Raw genomic sequence first — 16,187 nt, forward strand, 5'->3', positions numbered from 1 at the left:
TACTTTCAAAAATATCATGATTCCTTAGAACATCTTTAACATTTGTCCCGAATTTGTTTACGAATTTGTTTACATTTGATAAAAATATATCGATGCTACCTGCTTGAACGTGTACACTGCATTCACGGTCATTTATCATTTTTCATTATATATCTACTGAAAGCGAATAGATAATGGAAAAAGAAAAAAAAAGATAAATAAAATAAAATACAAAATAAGAAAAAAAGAAAGAGAGACAGAGAGTGAGAGAGAGAGAGAGAGAGAGAGAGAGAGAGAGAGAGAGAAAGAGAGAGAGAGAAAAATAGTAAAAAAAAAAGAAAGAAAGACAGAAAAGAGAAAGAGAGACGTGTCACGGCAGTTTATTTAGATGCTTAAAGTTATAAAATCTGATTCATCGTGATAAAATCAAACAAGACCGAATTGAAGCGACATGATTTTTTTGCGCAATCTGAACTTTGCGAATCTATTAGCGCAAATCATTTTACGTATTGATACATCGATCGCACGTTTATCTTTCAATGATATCTCAATGAATATTGCACGCGTTCTAAACACAGTGTACGTGTCTTTTAGGTTTAACGATATGTTATTGAAAATCAACAAAACGGAATATTATTTTACATTGTTTATGTGTGAGCTAATACAAAAAAAAAAAAACTTTCACTGATAATTCGATGAAAATGTTGACTCGGATAAACCCATGATCGAAGTATATGATTCGTTCCGCGTAAGATTTTAGATAAAACATGATTCTTCACACAACTAATCATAATAGATTCGTTAATCTTATCAGATATATATGTATATATATATATATATATATAGATTCGAAAAATTAAATTCTCTATAACTCCATGATTTTCTATAACGATTCCTGTATAAAACATCGGACGTCAATCCGATTTTGAGAACGCCAAATGGCATGCGAAGACTCATTGATGTTCATCCGAAAGCGCAATAACCGCATCGTGGTTTTGTGCAACTTATTATACTACACTTTTGTCTTAATCAATTTTGTTTATAATAACAAATTTATAAACTAAGTATAATAGAATATTAATTGTTATATCTCTCTATCGAATTTGCTTTTTTGTTTCTTTTCTTTTTTCTTTTCTTTTTTTTAAATTTCCAAATTTCAGATTAATCGTACGTTTTTATCCTAAATCATGTTCACAAATAAAATAGAGTACGTTGTGCTTACTATTATCGTGCGACTATATAACAGTTGTCATAACAATAATTCTCGCAAAATGTAGCGTTGTCTTGGAAACAATAATAATTCCCGATCGCTCTGCCTATCATGCCAATAGATATTTGTCTCGGTAACTATAAAAAAAAAAAATCTTAAAAATATGCATTTCGAGGAGCGAGAGGTAAATCCATTGATTTTAGGTGTAAAACCTACCTACAAATAATAATACCACTATAAAACGGAGACCAAATGATGGGATAATTAAATATAATATAATTTGCCTCAAAATGGCTACCTATGTACTCTTAAGAGTGGCTATGATAATAATTATTAAGTATCGTTCACGCTTCTTTGATTGTTGTTTAGTTACACACTTTAAGACGTTATAATACATGTGAGTATGACACGGATTTTCACTAAAAATATTTGTTAGATACGCTGAGCATTACTGACTTAAGCACTGTACTAAATTCACGTAAAACGTATTGTGTTATTAGAAAACTAATTATTCTTCATTGGTTTGCAATACTGGTTTAATAGATTTGTATAAAACCTTTGTCAACTGGAACTCTTAGAATAATGATTTACACGATACAGGTATTGGAAAGAATGCTACATACGAAGAAGTTATTACTTCAACCGTTTGGACGCTATAACAGGCAATATCCGCGATTTCTGTTTTCAATCTGTATCAATGTCACCGTACTCCAATCTGTTCTAACGCATTTCTTTTTTTTTCTTTTTTTGTAACACTTCTCATCAGCGCAGAATCTAACTGTGTAACGTTGGATGAAATTTAGTAAATATAATCTATACTGTATCTTACACTATGCTAAATCGGTCGATAAAAGTGAAATAAATGAGAATCGGCTACAATATTCTAATACTTTGATTACACGATAATTACTTAACAAAACGACATTGTGTATATTAATTAAGGCATTTATCAATGATTTTTATGTCAGTTAGGCTACTTATGTATTTGTATACATTCTCCATGTTGCCTGATACAAAAAAGGTAAACGATTCTCTATAAAAGCAGGAGGAAAGCAGGCAACTATGTTGTAACTGCTGATAAATTTTAAGCATGGCATCTTATTGTTTATGTCCATTTATGTATCTGGCACTCTTTCCTATTTTAGGCTGTTTTCCATTTATTGTTATTTTACTCTGCTGAATTATTGCATCGCATGGAAAAATATGGCTTTATCCAAATGCTATTTAACAAAGGCAATACACTGTAAGATTGCGTCATATATGCGCCATTTAGCTGTTGTTATACAATCAAAATTTTTTTGACAAGGCAAAACCAGTATTTAGAAAAGTGATGATTATTATGCCACATCACTTTTATGAAAACTGGTGGATACTTATTGACGATTACAAACATTGTTATTTGTACACTAGCATGTAAAAAGCATTATACTACTTATGTCATGATCTCTCATGTCCTGTGATGTTTAACAAAGTTAAATGGTAAACTTTGAACAAATACCGGTTCTCTTATCGTAATAGATGATCAAGGTATGTAAAATACAGGCAGAAAGAACAAACTTTCCTTGATAAAGATGTCTACAAAAATACTTGTATAATAGATTAAGAGCTGCAATGTCTACGATTTCAGATGATTATATGCGCCTCGTGTTACCAGTCTTGAACATAGTGACTTATGGATAAAACTTTATGATCTTTGTACTTCGCTTTTTACCAGATCATAAAAGTTATTGTTGTGCCCAACAAAAGTGAAGAAGCTTCTTTGTTATTACTATCATTATCGATATTATTAATATTATTATTTTTATCATTATTATAATTATTATTATCATTACCGTTATTATAAATTATAGAAACATAATCATACACAATGAGACAAAATTTGACATATATACATATACATGATATGTGTGTGTATATATATATATATATGTCTATATATGTATAAGCGGTGTACAGATGCCATAGTGACTTAAGATAATAAGATGCATATTGCTGAATTATATAAATATAATGTAATAAAAAATAACTTAAACTACAAACTTATTGTATCAAAAACATTTTGAGGTCATTAAAAAAATATTGTTCACTTGATATATCCGAACTTTTGTAAAGGTTTCATAATGATAATGCCTTTTAAAATGATGAATAAGTAGCACTTGAAATCAAATCTTTTACACTATCCACATTTGCAGGCCATATTGGTCACTAAGTAGAAGAACGGAACACGGCCCGAAAGGAACCATATGAATTATGTTCGACCACAGCACAAGAGGATAATGGTTACCAAACTATATTTTACCATTTCATATGTGTGCGCACGCACTCGCATCTGTGTTTATATATTTGCGAACATATGTTAATTGCATTCAGTAGGTACCACATGTGATAAAGGAAATGGCGCGAGGGCAAAACAATATGTATACTATATAACTATATAAGATATAGTGGATAAATTTATTTGCAATTAATATTATTATTATGATCCAAAACATTCGATCTCTGATAACTGCATCCTTATACTGTGCAAATATGCTCATTTAAAAATATATAAATGTGTAATGTTTCTTTACTTAACAAATGTGACAAACATTAATATGAGATGTCACCTAAATTATGATCCTAAAATTGCGCAAGAAAAACTATGTTTTTATGATGCTTTGTACTGAAAAGAACCGGATGCGATCAGTCTTTTGGAAAACACTGAGTTCATCTCGTGCATTACTATTGAAGAACTTTGTATCTTATGGAGAAAATACTTGCTTAGCTTAATGCTGTGTCCGAACGTTCACATATGGAATTTATATACATGGAAAAGAGCTGTTCAAAACCCTATTCATAAATATATACATACATATTATATATATAATATATATACACGTACATATATATATATAATATATATGTATATATATGCATATATATAATATATATATGTGTATATATGTACACAAATATATATGCATATATATATAATATATATGTATACATATGCATTTATATAATATATATGTGTGTATATATGTACACAAATATATATGCATATATATGTAATATATATGTATACATATGCTTATATATAATATATATTATATATGTATATACATATATACAAATATATATGCATATATATATAATATATATATATTATATAGAGTGCATGCAATGTTAAAAATTTTTATATGAAAATTTAAAATAAATGCACGAGTTTTATGCAGTAATAGATATCCTTATTAACGCCTGCATATCGCGTTTATACTTAACATCTTAGATGTGGTAAAATAACATATGGATAAAGAAAAACTCATAAAGAGTTTAAAGGGAAGGATGATGGTCCAGAACAGCTCTGACTTTAGCGACAAATAATTTGTTCGATTCAACTGAAATCTAAAAACTCACTACTTTTGGTATAGCACTACGGTAGGCTGGAATTTAGGCTGTCTGGCAAACGGTAGTTTATCATATGAAATGGTGGGCTTGCAGGACTTTCAGGTTGACTATTTACTCCAAGATTGCTGGAACCACGTCCACGTTTTCGCCTTTGTAAAATTCCCTTCCTAACCATATAGAAACGAATCGTACTGATAGGTATATTATATTTTTCTGATGCAACCTGAAATGTCATGCCACGTGCAACCATATCTGAAGCTTGTTTCAGTTCTTCTTCTGAACGTCTTTGTCGTCTTTGATAACCTGTAGATTTATAATATTATTAATATGTACATAAATATTAATCAAATATCGAGTATTAATTAAATTTTTAATTAATACTTTTTATTACCTTCTATAGCAGGAAATGGACTGCTGGGATTGCAGTTGCTATTTCGTACCATAGTGATAGAATAAGGTTTGACATCTTGTTGTTGAGAAAATTGTTCATCTGGTTCCATTTTAACCATCCCCTGAGTTTCTGTAAGAGTAGCTTCGCAAGCGCTAAGAGCCTTTTCCAAATGTTGTAATGCTTCACTATGTTCCATAAAATTGGATGAGTTTGGATTTTGCGAAGTTGGAGTATTATTGTGAGATGTAACATTTCCTGTACTAGATCCAGCAACTGAGGTAGGCTCCAAAAAGCTTGAGCTGCCTTCATCATTAGAGTGAGTGTCTTCGGGTTTGAAATGAGGTACATCATGTTGAGTTGGCGTTGATGGAGTGATAGGTGGATTAGAATCACATTGTTGTGAGTTACTCTCGATTGAAGAGCTATCACTTCCCTGAGTCGATAAGCCACGGACCTATCAATAAAATTTTTTTCAAATGAATCAATCAATTATTATATTTAATTTAAATACGCATATCATGTTATTCTTTAAAGTATTTTGATATATACCAAAGCATTATTTATCCCATACCTGCAGGACTTCTGCAGCTTGCATCAATTTTGCAAGCTGTTGTTGTTCTACGTATACTTCACCACGGTACATAAACTCGACCAATGCTTGAAGTTCCCACATTCTCATATCTCTCAGAAAAATAATAGGATGAGTACATGGTATTTCTAGCAATAAGCGTTCTAAATAATCGCTACAGGCAGATAATACCACTTTATGACATTTGATAGAACCACCATCACAAGCTAAAGTAACATCGACGAATTGTTCTGAGCTCAATAGCTTTGGAAAAGCACTGTGCATGTTTGACTGGTGAGAATTCCATGATACACAAAATTGTTGTCGATTCCCACCAGGATAATTGCCTGGACTAGGCAAATTACTTCCACTTTCCATGATTAAGGTAATATATTGTGAAGGAAGCCTGTTAAAGCCAATATAAATCAATTAAAACAAAAATAATTGAAAAGAATATGTAGAGCATTAATTAACAAAAGATCTGTTTTTGTTACAAGCTTAAATAATAAATTTGTTATATAGTTCAAATTATAGACCTATTAATCGTAATATCATTCATATTATTTATAACTGTTTGATGATAAAACATATAAATCGCATATAAAAGAAAACAATTGTAACAACCGAAGGTAGAATAACATTTTATTATGTTAGTAATATAGTTCGTCGGTTTAACAACGTAAGTTTTTTACTGACAATATAAACAATACAGATAAGAATATATAACAAAATTTATATACATTTACCCTTTATATACAATATAATATACTAAAAGTATTAACTTAAATTAAATTAATACAAAGCAATAGAATAAAAGATACAAATTAACATAATTGCTTTTAACATAAAATAAAGAGAAATTACTTTTTATATATTATTTCTTAAGATATTATTTGTAAAAAGATAATTGATAAGTTTTACACGAGAGAAAGTGAATAGTCATAACAAGAATAGGTTAACGAGAAACGCGACAGCATCGTTAAAAAAATGTACAATATGGCTGTCCAATATATGAGAAACTGTGGTAACAACAATATATACCAAACTACACTTAGATACAGACTATTCTTCAGTTATATAAAATGTGCAACTAATCCTTATTCAAATTAGAATGTATAATCGCGTTAACGCTATATACCAATAAAAAAGAACCGGAACGGTAGAGTTCTAAGAAAAATCTATAAGAACGTTAGTAGGAGCATGCAACAAAACAAATCAGTCGGGATATATAAACCAGAATCCCCATAAAAATAACTTTGAAATTAAAGCTCTACTTGCGCGGCATTTATCGTAATCACGTGTTCAAAGCGTACCAGCCGACAGGTTAACCGAAGAATTTGTGACGTGTGTGCGACGCAGACAATTTTTTTGTTAATTGAAAAATGGTGAAATCTTTGTGGGAGACGCTGTCGGCGTGAGTACCATCACCCCCCAGGAACGCCTTGAACACAAGTATCACGTTTCTTCTTAGTTTATGAAACCAAAGTGGCATGAATCGACGAATATCAAATCGGCTTGCTCGACGATTGATTTTAATATAAAATATTTCACTCACAATTACAAGCCTCAGATGACTCCTCTTATAATTTCGCGTCGGTTTCGGGAAGAATCCCTTAAGAAAACATTCATCCGTCGAGATTTGCACTAGCTAGGGGAGCTGAAACGGAAGGGTGGGGGTAGTAAGACTGGGGGTAGCTTAGTGGAACACTAGCGCACCTTCTGACATTATCACTAACTATTTCCTACACGCGATGCATAGTTACTAAAATTTCGATGAGGCGCAATATTTCTAAAGAATAAAATATTCTTTCGTTATTCGTATCTAGCATAATGATTATACAATGATAAGATTTTATAAATGTCCAACTTGGTCGATACATTAAAGAAAAACGATATAACTCATAATATTTTATATACGTACAATGCGCATCTATCATTGCGCAGAACAATAATCAAAATAATTTTAAGAAATTTAGAAAGGAGTCTCTCTCTCTCTCTCTCCCTCTCCCTCTCTCTCTCTAATTAAAATTTATTGACACATCCTTCTTTTCTATTTCGTGTAGTTATGAAAAATAATTAATATATGTTTTTACATTTAATCAATAATACATTATTGTAATACTATATAATATTATATGGACGTAATAAATAATATTTGTTGCACGAAGATATCAATTTGAAATTTACCAATGAAAAATCTCATTAAACAGTTATGGAAAATATATTCATTTTATATATATAATATAACTAAATAACAGATTATATATACCTGTATTATTCTTTACTAATAAAAATATAATTTCTTTAAGTTATAACAAATGATAAAAAATTAATTTTTATAACTATAATATTATTTACTACTGGAAATGAAAAAATGTATTGACCAATCAGAATGAACTTCGTCATTTCTGATTGGACATTTATATATTTAACGACATTTAACCAATCTTCTTGTTCAAAAATTGTTTATTTCTGATTGGTCGTAAAAAATAATTAAATCTGAAAAAAAAAACTGTATTAAAATCATATAAAAGAAACAGAAGCTGAAGCAAACTGAAGCACACATAAACTTACCAAACAAATAGATTGTGCCATCTAGTAATCGCATTATTTAATTTTATAACGAACTTTTATGAATACGAATACACGAAATAATACTATAATTGTTAAAAACACACAACTAAAGTTTACGTTTCACGTAAAGTGTATTGAAGTGAAACTGTGAGATTTCTCTTTATTATTCTATTCCATAGCACATTTCAATAGTCATGTCAAAAATGACGGGTTATGATACGCACGATGATGGTCCTGGATTTGTTGGTATAAGATTTTGTCAAGAATGTAATAATATGTTATATCCAAAGGAAGATAAGGAAAACAAAGTGCTTATGTATGCGGTTAGTATTTGTTAAAAATAATTCGATAATATTGTATCATTAAGTAACTGATGTAGAACTTAACCTTAAAAAGTTTTATTTATAGTGCAGGAATTGTGATTTTAAACAGCTAGCTGATAGTAACTGTATATATGTAAATAAAATTATGCACGAAATTGAGTAAGTACTAATCTGTATTAATAAAAGTTCATTTTATGATGATTCTATCATTACCTCATAAATTTATATTATACTATGTCGTTTTTAACCTTAGTGAATTGACACACATTGTTGCTGATGTTATATCTGATCCTACTTTACCAAGAACAGAGGACCATCCATGTCCTAAATGTAATCACAGAGAAGCTGTATTTTTCCAAGCTCAAACAAGGAGAGCAGAGGAAGAAATGAGATTATATTATGTATGTACAAATCAACATTGTTCACATAGATGGACAGAATAAATTTTATAATTTATATTACGAATCTATTTAATAAGTATATTTTAATACAATTTAAAATAATATACTACTATAAATAAGATTCGTGTAATTAATGTGTGTGTATGTGTGTATATATGTAAATATATATAAATTTAAATTTAATGTTTTTACAAACAACTGATAAATCTATTTTTTTATTCTTTCTTTAACACTTTCACGGCGAGGTGTTTTGAACTTTCATTATTTGTGGTTATTGTGACAGCACTGATCATTATAATAAGCTATTAAAATTGTTATTATATAAATCTTAGAGATGATAATAATACTTTTTTACTATTAATAAATATTTTTTATTAATTTAATACTTTAATAATGTATTTCAAAACATTTGCCTACATGAAATGGAATGCTACAAAAAAAAGAAAACCTTGTTTTTCCTGTACTACATACTTTGCAAGCTCTTCTAGGATTTTTTATAGCACGTTGTCTTATCATTTGACTTATTTTATGCTTTTTCATGTCAGTAGACGATCTATCTTGTGGCTCATACTTTGTAATTCTTTTTGTATATAAAGTATTTATTCAAAAATTGAAATTAGTGGGTGATGTATATATATCCTATAATATGTCTCTATAGATATTTGACTTACTCAGTTATGACTCATCCATTTCTGGAGTAGCATCCAGAAATTCACAAGCAATTTCTAATAGAAACTTTTTGAAGACTATCTTACTTTCCAATTTTTTTTTATGAATGTGATATGCATAGTTAATCAAATATAATACTGATTTTTTTGTCCATTTTTTATTTTGCGTAAAATTGAATAGTATGAAAGGTCTTGATCAGTTCAATCCATACCCTTCATATATTTATTATATCTTATTAAACAAGTTGGCTTTTTTGTTCTTTTATTTTTTTATTTATTTTATAACATGTACTTTCAATCATAGTTGCAGAATGAATGGTTGATATCGTATATAAAAGTTTCTTTTTTTTTTCCATACTTAAACCATGACATTATTCTTTTTGTAAAATTTTTTCATTTTCATTTAAATTTATATTTTTTATACATTCTGGCAAACTTTTATTTCTTTTTAAAGTTCCACAAAAACCTATTTCACTTTGCAATAATTGATGTGCAACTTGCAAACTATTATAATAATTGTCTATATATACATGATGTTATAAACTTAGAAAAAGATTTAATCAAAATATTGTTGATATGTACTTTTTTGTACACAACACGTTTCTAAATTACAAATATATCCTGTAACGTTTTCATGGACCATGCTTACCAATAACCCATATTTTGTAATTTTTGTAAGATTGTATTTACAAAATGACAGTCTCCTTCTCCGTAGTATAATATTTTCATCAAAAAACAATTCTCTCTCTGGTTTATATACTATTAAAAACTTTTTTCTCAAATATGAGATTATAGATATAATTTTATCAAGTCTACTTCTACAGTTTTCATTATTATTAAAATACCAATATCTCCATATCTATCGAAATCGTTCTCTAATCATTGTATTTCCAAAAATAGAGTATAAAGTAATGAATTAGTAGGCCAATATTCATTTTCTTTTTTGACTTTCTTACGGATCTTATTAATATGATAAAACCAATAAATTTTTTCATTTCAATATTACTTATAACAATCCATTCTTTATTTTTATTTCTATTATTATTTGAATTGTTCTGATGATAATATCTATTTGATTCCTTAACAAGTATGTCTATAAAATCATCTCCCATAATAAGTCCTAAACATGATTTTATATCTGTCAAATCTACAAATGTTACTTTTATTCCTATCCTACAAAATCATATATTTTTGCTATAAAATCCATTCATTCACTATCTTCGTCAAAATCATTGTCATCGGAATTTCGTCATCGAAAGAGCTTCGCAAAGAAATTCGTCAGGTTTTACGCAAATTATCGCTTCCACTATCTTCGTCGTTACGATTTGACGTTTTATCACTATTACTATCAATATCAATATTAATATCTAACAAAAGATTTGCATATACTTCTTCGTCGTTTCTTATTCTTGTCATTTTAATATTTTTCTAATGTCAGATTTATTTAATATATCAGTTTTGTAAATATAAAACGATAATGCTGTCTATACAGTTTGTTTTGAATTGAATAGATGATTGTTTTTCAAGTAAAAGGTTGGAATGTTTACTATTGATAGATTTTGTCAATCGTACCTCGTCCTTTATTCTAAATAAACATAAGATATCAAATTCGATACAAGCAGTAACAAGAACGATATCATACAGGCGTGAGACATCGTAGTGACTGGTCGTGTATATGTGATACTCGCCGTGAAAGTATCAAGTCCTTCTTCAACTTATTAGAAATCATCGAAACTTTTAGAAAAACATTATAAGAGGTAAGTTTTGTCATATATAATATAATCTTTTTCGTCGTTCATTTCTAAACGTTTTAAGATAACGATTCTCTAACATTTTACTATGTTTAAAAATATCTTTATACTCGTATACATATCGAAAAAAGAAAATATATTTTTAATTAGAAAATTGATTCGAACGTTTAGTCAGAAATATAACAAATTAGAAGAGAAAGGAATTAAATAATTATATAAGCATAGAGTATGTAATGAACTTTTAAAATATGAATAAAATAAGATACTAAATACTAAAAGATGCCAACATTTATACAATGAGATAGTTGGTACTAAAAATATGAAATAAAAACCAAAAATTATACCTATATAGGTACATTACATAATGCCGTTACTAAATAACCAACAAAATATCGTAATATAAATGAAAAGAACGTACGATAGTTTTGTATATATTCGTATTTATACAAATATGTTTTCAAAAATATATATATATATGCGAGAACAAACCAAATATTGACTTCGTAGTAGCATAAAGTTCTGTTAGTAATAATACTTTGTATAGTTCAGGTCTAACAACATTAGATTGTTAAATAGAGACAAATAATTTAAAGCAGATATTGGTGATAAATAAATAATTTTATGATGAAGGTTTGCTAACGTGTATTAAAGCGTTATTTAGTATTTTGTTATGCTTCCGTGATCACATGTACGATATAAAATTAATATTGCGTTAAAATAATATACTTATCTTGTTTGTGTGACAACACTGCGACATTTTTGACTCAGCATATTTTATACGAATGTGTGCGTGTGTGTGTGCGTATGTGTGTGTGTATGTTCTGAATTTAGTGTGAAAAACTAATACCAGATAGCAGTAGTATACAGATCATAGACTCATGCAGAAGGAAGATTCTAATCTTCGTTAAAACGTGATCTGCGATGGTGGATAATATCGATGACGATTGTGATCAGCTAGAAGTAGATGTTAAAAAAAAGATGGATAATAATCAGCAAAACGGTGATGTAGTTTCGACCGAACCAAGTAACGAAGAAAGAGATGTACGTTAAAAATTTATTAAATATAAATCATTATATTCAAATAATATCAAAGTCATTGTCTTTTGACGACGTCATATTATGGATATTTATCAAAAATTGTAATTAGAATGAGAATATCTATTGTCTGTATAAGATGTAATATTAATTAGAATTAAAAGAAAGATTATTTATCGTATATGAAAATAGAATGTATTGAACTTATCATATGATTGCAATTAGAAAAAAATCTTATCTTTCTCTGTTATATTTTATATATATATATATATATATATATATATACACATATATATATATTTATATTATGGATAATAGCAACATAACAATTCTGAATTTTATATTTTTCACAGATCAATGCAGACATAGATGAACAAAGAAAAAAATACCAACCTACTCGTTTAGAATCTTTTTTTGCAATACTAAAATCTTTAATTATTAGAGCACTGATCGTTTACTTCATTAGTTTTCTACTAAAACGTAACCAATCAGACAATAATTCTGTATCAATTAATAATGGCAATAATGTTCCAAAATTACAAGCAGTAAATATATTTGAGAATGGAACATTATTTGATTTATATATTTATTTGTCTGAAGCTGAAGATTTTAAATTTGATGATCCAAAAGCTTTAATATGGCTTGAACAAGGATTGATTTATGGAGATTGGTATAGTGGACAAAATAATGATGGTTCTAGAAACCTGCAGTATACTTTTACTCCATCAGATAAATTACAAAATAATGGTTCTATTTATCTTCATGTATATATCACTAAAACTGGTAAATCTCCAAATCCTAAAGCAGGCAAAAATGTTTATGCTGGTGATTATATCTCATACAGAAGAAAAATGTTAAATAAATTCAAAAAAATTCGATATCAAAAGAGACATAATTTATTAACTGGCGAAACAACAGCAAGTAAAGAAGAAATACAAGTGAGTAAACAGATTTGTTCCAATGTTTAATAAATAATATGAACATAGAAAATATAAGTAGTAATATATAATATATAATATATAATATATAATATATATAAATAGTAATAAGAACATAAAAATTTTAACTTAAATTTTGATCTTGATAGAAAGCAAAGATAATGGATCAAGAATATATTTCACATTGGCATCCAAATTTAACTATTAATTTAGTAATTGACCAAACAAATTGGATGTATGGACAAGTACCACAGCCTTTAGATGAATGTAAGTAATATTTATGAAGTATGGCATAATAGAAATGCAAACAATTATAAATATCATTAAAATTAATTTGTGAATAATATATATAGATATAAATTTCCTGCCTGGAAAATCATATTATGCACCAGTTATATATATAAATGATTTTTGGAATATGCAACGTGATTATCAACCATTAAACAGTAGTGTAAAAGAATTAGAACTTAAATTGATATATCAACCTCTTTCATTATTCAAATGGCAGATCTATGCAGCTCAATCTATAAGAAATAAGTGGTCATCTTCAGTTTTAGGTATGCAACAATAAAAGCATAGGAAAAATTTTTAATTAAATCTGCAAAATACTCTGAATTATTTTTTTTCTTATTAATTCTTTAGGAGATACATCTGATGAAGATGATACTGATCAAGACACTTTAAAAGAAACATTATTAGAAACAAATCCTTATTTGTTGGGATTAACTATAATTGTTTCAATTTTACATAGTGTATTTGAATTTTTATCATTTAAAAATGGTGAGTTAATATTAATCTACATATCTTATACTTATAATTTATTAATTCTGATTTATTTGTTCCTAGATATTCAATTTTGGAATAATCGTAAATCTTTGGAAGGATTATCAGTACGATCTGTCTTTTTCAATGTTTTTCAATCACTTGTTATCCTACTTTATGTGTTAGATAATGAAACAAATACAGTAGTTCGTATTAGTTGTGCTATAGGTTTGTTTATTGAAATATGGAAAATTAACAAAGTCATAGATATTACTGTTGATAGAGAATCAAGAATATTTAATGTCTTTCCAAAAATATCCTTCCATGATAAAGGTTCATACGTGGAATCTTCCACAAAAGAGTATGATAGACATGCATTTAAATATTTATCATGGGCTCTTTTTCCACTCATAGGAGGTTATGCAATATACTCTTTAATGTATCTAGAACATAAGGGATGGTATTCTTGGATATTGAGTATGCTATATGGGTTTTTACTAACTTTTGGCTTTATCATGATGACACCACAATTATTTATAAATTATAAACTTAAAAGTGTAGCCCATCTTCCTTGGCGTATGATGTCGTATAAATTCCTTAATACTTTCATTGATGATATTTTTGCATTTGTAATAAAAATGCCAACACTTTATAGAATTGGTTGCTTCCGGGATGATATAGTTTTCTTTATATTTTTATATCAGAGATGGATATATAAGACTGATCATACAAGAGTAAACGAATTTGGTTTTTCAGGTGAAATGGAAGCTCAATTAGTTAATGATAAAAAACAACGATCTATCAAAGATCGTTCAAAAGATGAATTAAGTAAAAAAGATAAATAATGCTTGATTTAGAATTAGTATGAAATATGTTATCTTATAAGTTAACTCTCAATTAAAAAATTTACTAGTACTAATGTACATAAACATACACATAAATGTATTTATTTGAGTTATATACATTTTTGTGTGTATGCGATATATTCAATTAGTTTCAATCTTTAGACGATTGCAGGAGCCTCGCAAATTTAAAAAATATATTGTTATTTAATGTTATTTGGTATATGTATTGAAGAAGTAACGGTAATATTTTCATACATTTGTAAAAACCTTGTTTTCCCGGAAGTAATTGACATTTTTTTTTTATTTGTACTGTGGAGCTATGCATAATACATTGCAATAAAATTGAAATTTTTATATTGGTAACTTATTCGTGTGGCTATTTTTATAAGAAATACTTTCTATATGGCATTACTTTTATGATCCTAACACTTCTTATAACTTCATGAGATATAATCCATTTTTATTATTTTTTCAAATATGTCTATTAGTATATTATAATTTACATATTTTTTATGTAGATGTAAGAAGTGTAGGTGATGTAATAAATGTATTTTGCAATAACGATTAAAATTATTTTCTAGAAACTATTCAAAAAACAATTCGACGTTATATTTATTATTTTGCAAATCATATCTCCACAAAAAAACATATGATATGTGTATATATACATACACACAAATAAATCTATTAATATAACCTCTTCGTATTTTAAAAATATGTATTTCTAAAACAGAATGTTTACCTTAATTTTTTGCCATTTATATGCAATTATATTGTGCTATATCTGTGCAAAAAATATTCAGTATTCGATAAACAATTGTGCCGTGTTCATTATGCAAATTTGTTAAACTGTGAGCAATCTTAGATTCAATTATAATTATTGTCTTTAATAAATCAAAATCATAATATACTTTCTGCTTTTATGGCTCCTTTATAGACAATTGAAGGAAGTATTTATTATAATTATTAAATTTATTAATCCTTTATTTCTTATAAGTTTAGAAGTATTAAAAGTATTAATAGTTTTTTTTATAAACCAAATACTATGCGGTTTATTATACTTTTTACTATTGTAAGATGCAGAAATTAATGAAGTATCAATTTACAATGTGGAATAATAGATAAGCAAAATAAACTATTTTTTGTATTCATTACGATTATGTGATTATAAGTAAATTACGAGGAACGAAATATATATATATATATATATATATATATATATATATATATAGATACACACACATATATATATATCAATTTACATCGAACATGAAAATAGTGTAATAGATAGTTATTTAATAGATGATAAAACCGAAATGAAAAATTAGACGACATATATAACGAACTATAACTGC

The 16,187-nt window shown here is 27.6% G+C and overlaps 3 protein-coding genes across 7 annotated transcripts; 2 read left to right on the forward strand and 1 right to left on the reverse strand.

The window, feature by feature from the left end:
- Window positions 1-1,133: 1,133 nt before the first annotated feature.
- LOC127071533 (broad-complex core protein isoforms 1/2/3/4/5) lies at window positions 1,134-8,073 on the reverse strand. Of its 4 annotated transcripts, none has more exons than XM_051010894.1 (5): window positions 7,091-8,073; window positions 6,849-6,976; window positions 5,539-5,941; window positions 4,968-5,421; window positions 1,134-4,879 (listed from the first exon to the last, which is right to left on the reverse strand). In XM_051010894.1, the coding sequence occupies exons 3-5, from the start codon at window positions 5,911-5,913 to the stop codon at window positions 4,602-4,604; spliced, it is 1,107 nt and encodes a 368-aa protein (XP_050866851.1). In that variant the 5' UTR covers window positions 5,914-5,941; window positions 6,849-6,976; window positions 7,091-8,073; the 3' UTR covers window positions 1,134-4,601. The 4 variants fall into 4 exon arrangements, with proteins under 4 accessions (XP_050866851.1, XP_050866853.1, XP_050866852.1 ...); XM_051010896.1 differs by having other exon boundaries at window positions 6,400-6,976; XM_051010895.1 differs by lacking the exon at window positions 6,849-6,976.
- Window positions 8,074-8,111: 38 nt separating this feature from the next.
- On the forward strand, window positions 8,112-9,031 carry LOC127071536 (DNA-directed RNA polymerase II subunit RPB9). The gene is made up of 3 exons (XM_051010905.1): window positions 8,112-8,432; window positions 8,518-8,591; window positions 8,686-9,031. Exons 1-3 carry the CDS (start codon window positions 8,304-8,306, stop codon window positions 8,873-8,875), a joined length of 393 nt encoding a protein of 130 aa, XP_050866862.1. The 5' UTR covers window positions 8,112-8,303; the 3' UTR covers window positions 8,876-9,031.
- A 2,037-nt stretch (window positions 9,032-11,068) lies between these two features.
- LOC127071525 (putative lipid scramblase CLPTM1) lies at window positions 11,069-15,199 on the forward strand. 2 transcript variants are annotated; one of them, XM_051010881.1, is made up of 7 exons: window positions 11,069-11,258; window positions 12,110-12,293; window positions 12,641-13,225; window positions 13,375-13,492; window positions 13,579-13,782; window positions 13,868-14,005; window positions 14,072-15,199. In XM_051010881.1, exons 2-7 carry the CDS (start codon window positions 12,174-12,176, stop codon window positions 14,830-14,832), a joined length of 1,926 nt encoding a protein of 641 aa, XP_050866838.1. In that variant the 5' UTR covers window positions 11,069-11,258; window positions 12,110-12,173; the 3' UTR covers window positions 14,833-15,199. The 2 variants fall into 2 exon arrangements, with proteins under 2 accessions (XP_050866838.1, XP_050866839.1); XM_051010882.1 differs by lacking the exon at window positions 11,069-11,258 and having other exon boundaries at window positions 11,757-12,293.
- The last annotated feature ends 988 nt before the right edge of the window (window positions 15,200-16,187 follow it).

Source organism: Vespula vulgaris, chromosome 22, assembly GCF_905475345.1.
Source record: "Vespula vulgaris chromosome 22, iyVesVulg1.1, whole genome shotgun sequence".
Classification (NCBI taxonomy): Eukaryota; Metazoa; Arthropoda; class Insecta; order Hymenoptera; family Vespidae; genus Vespula; species Vespula vulgaris.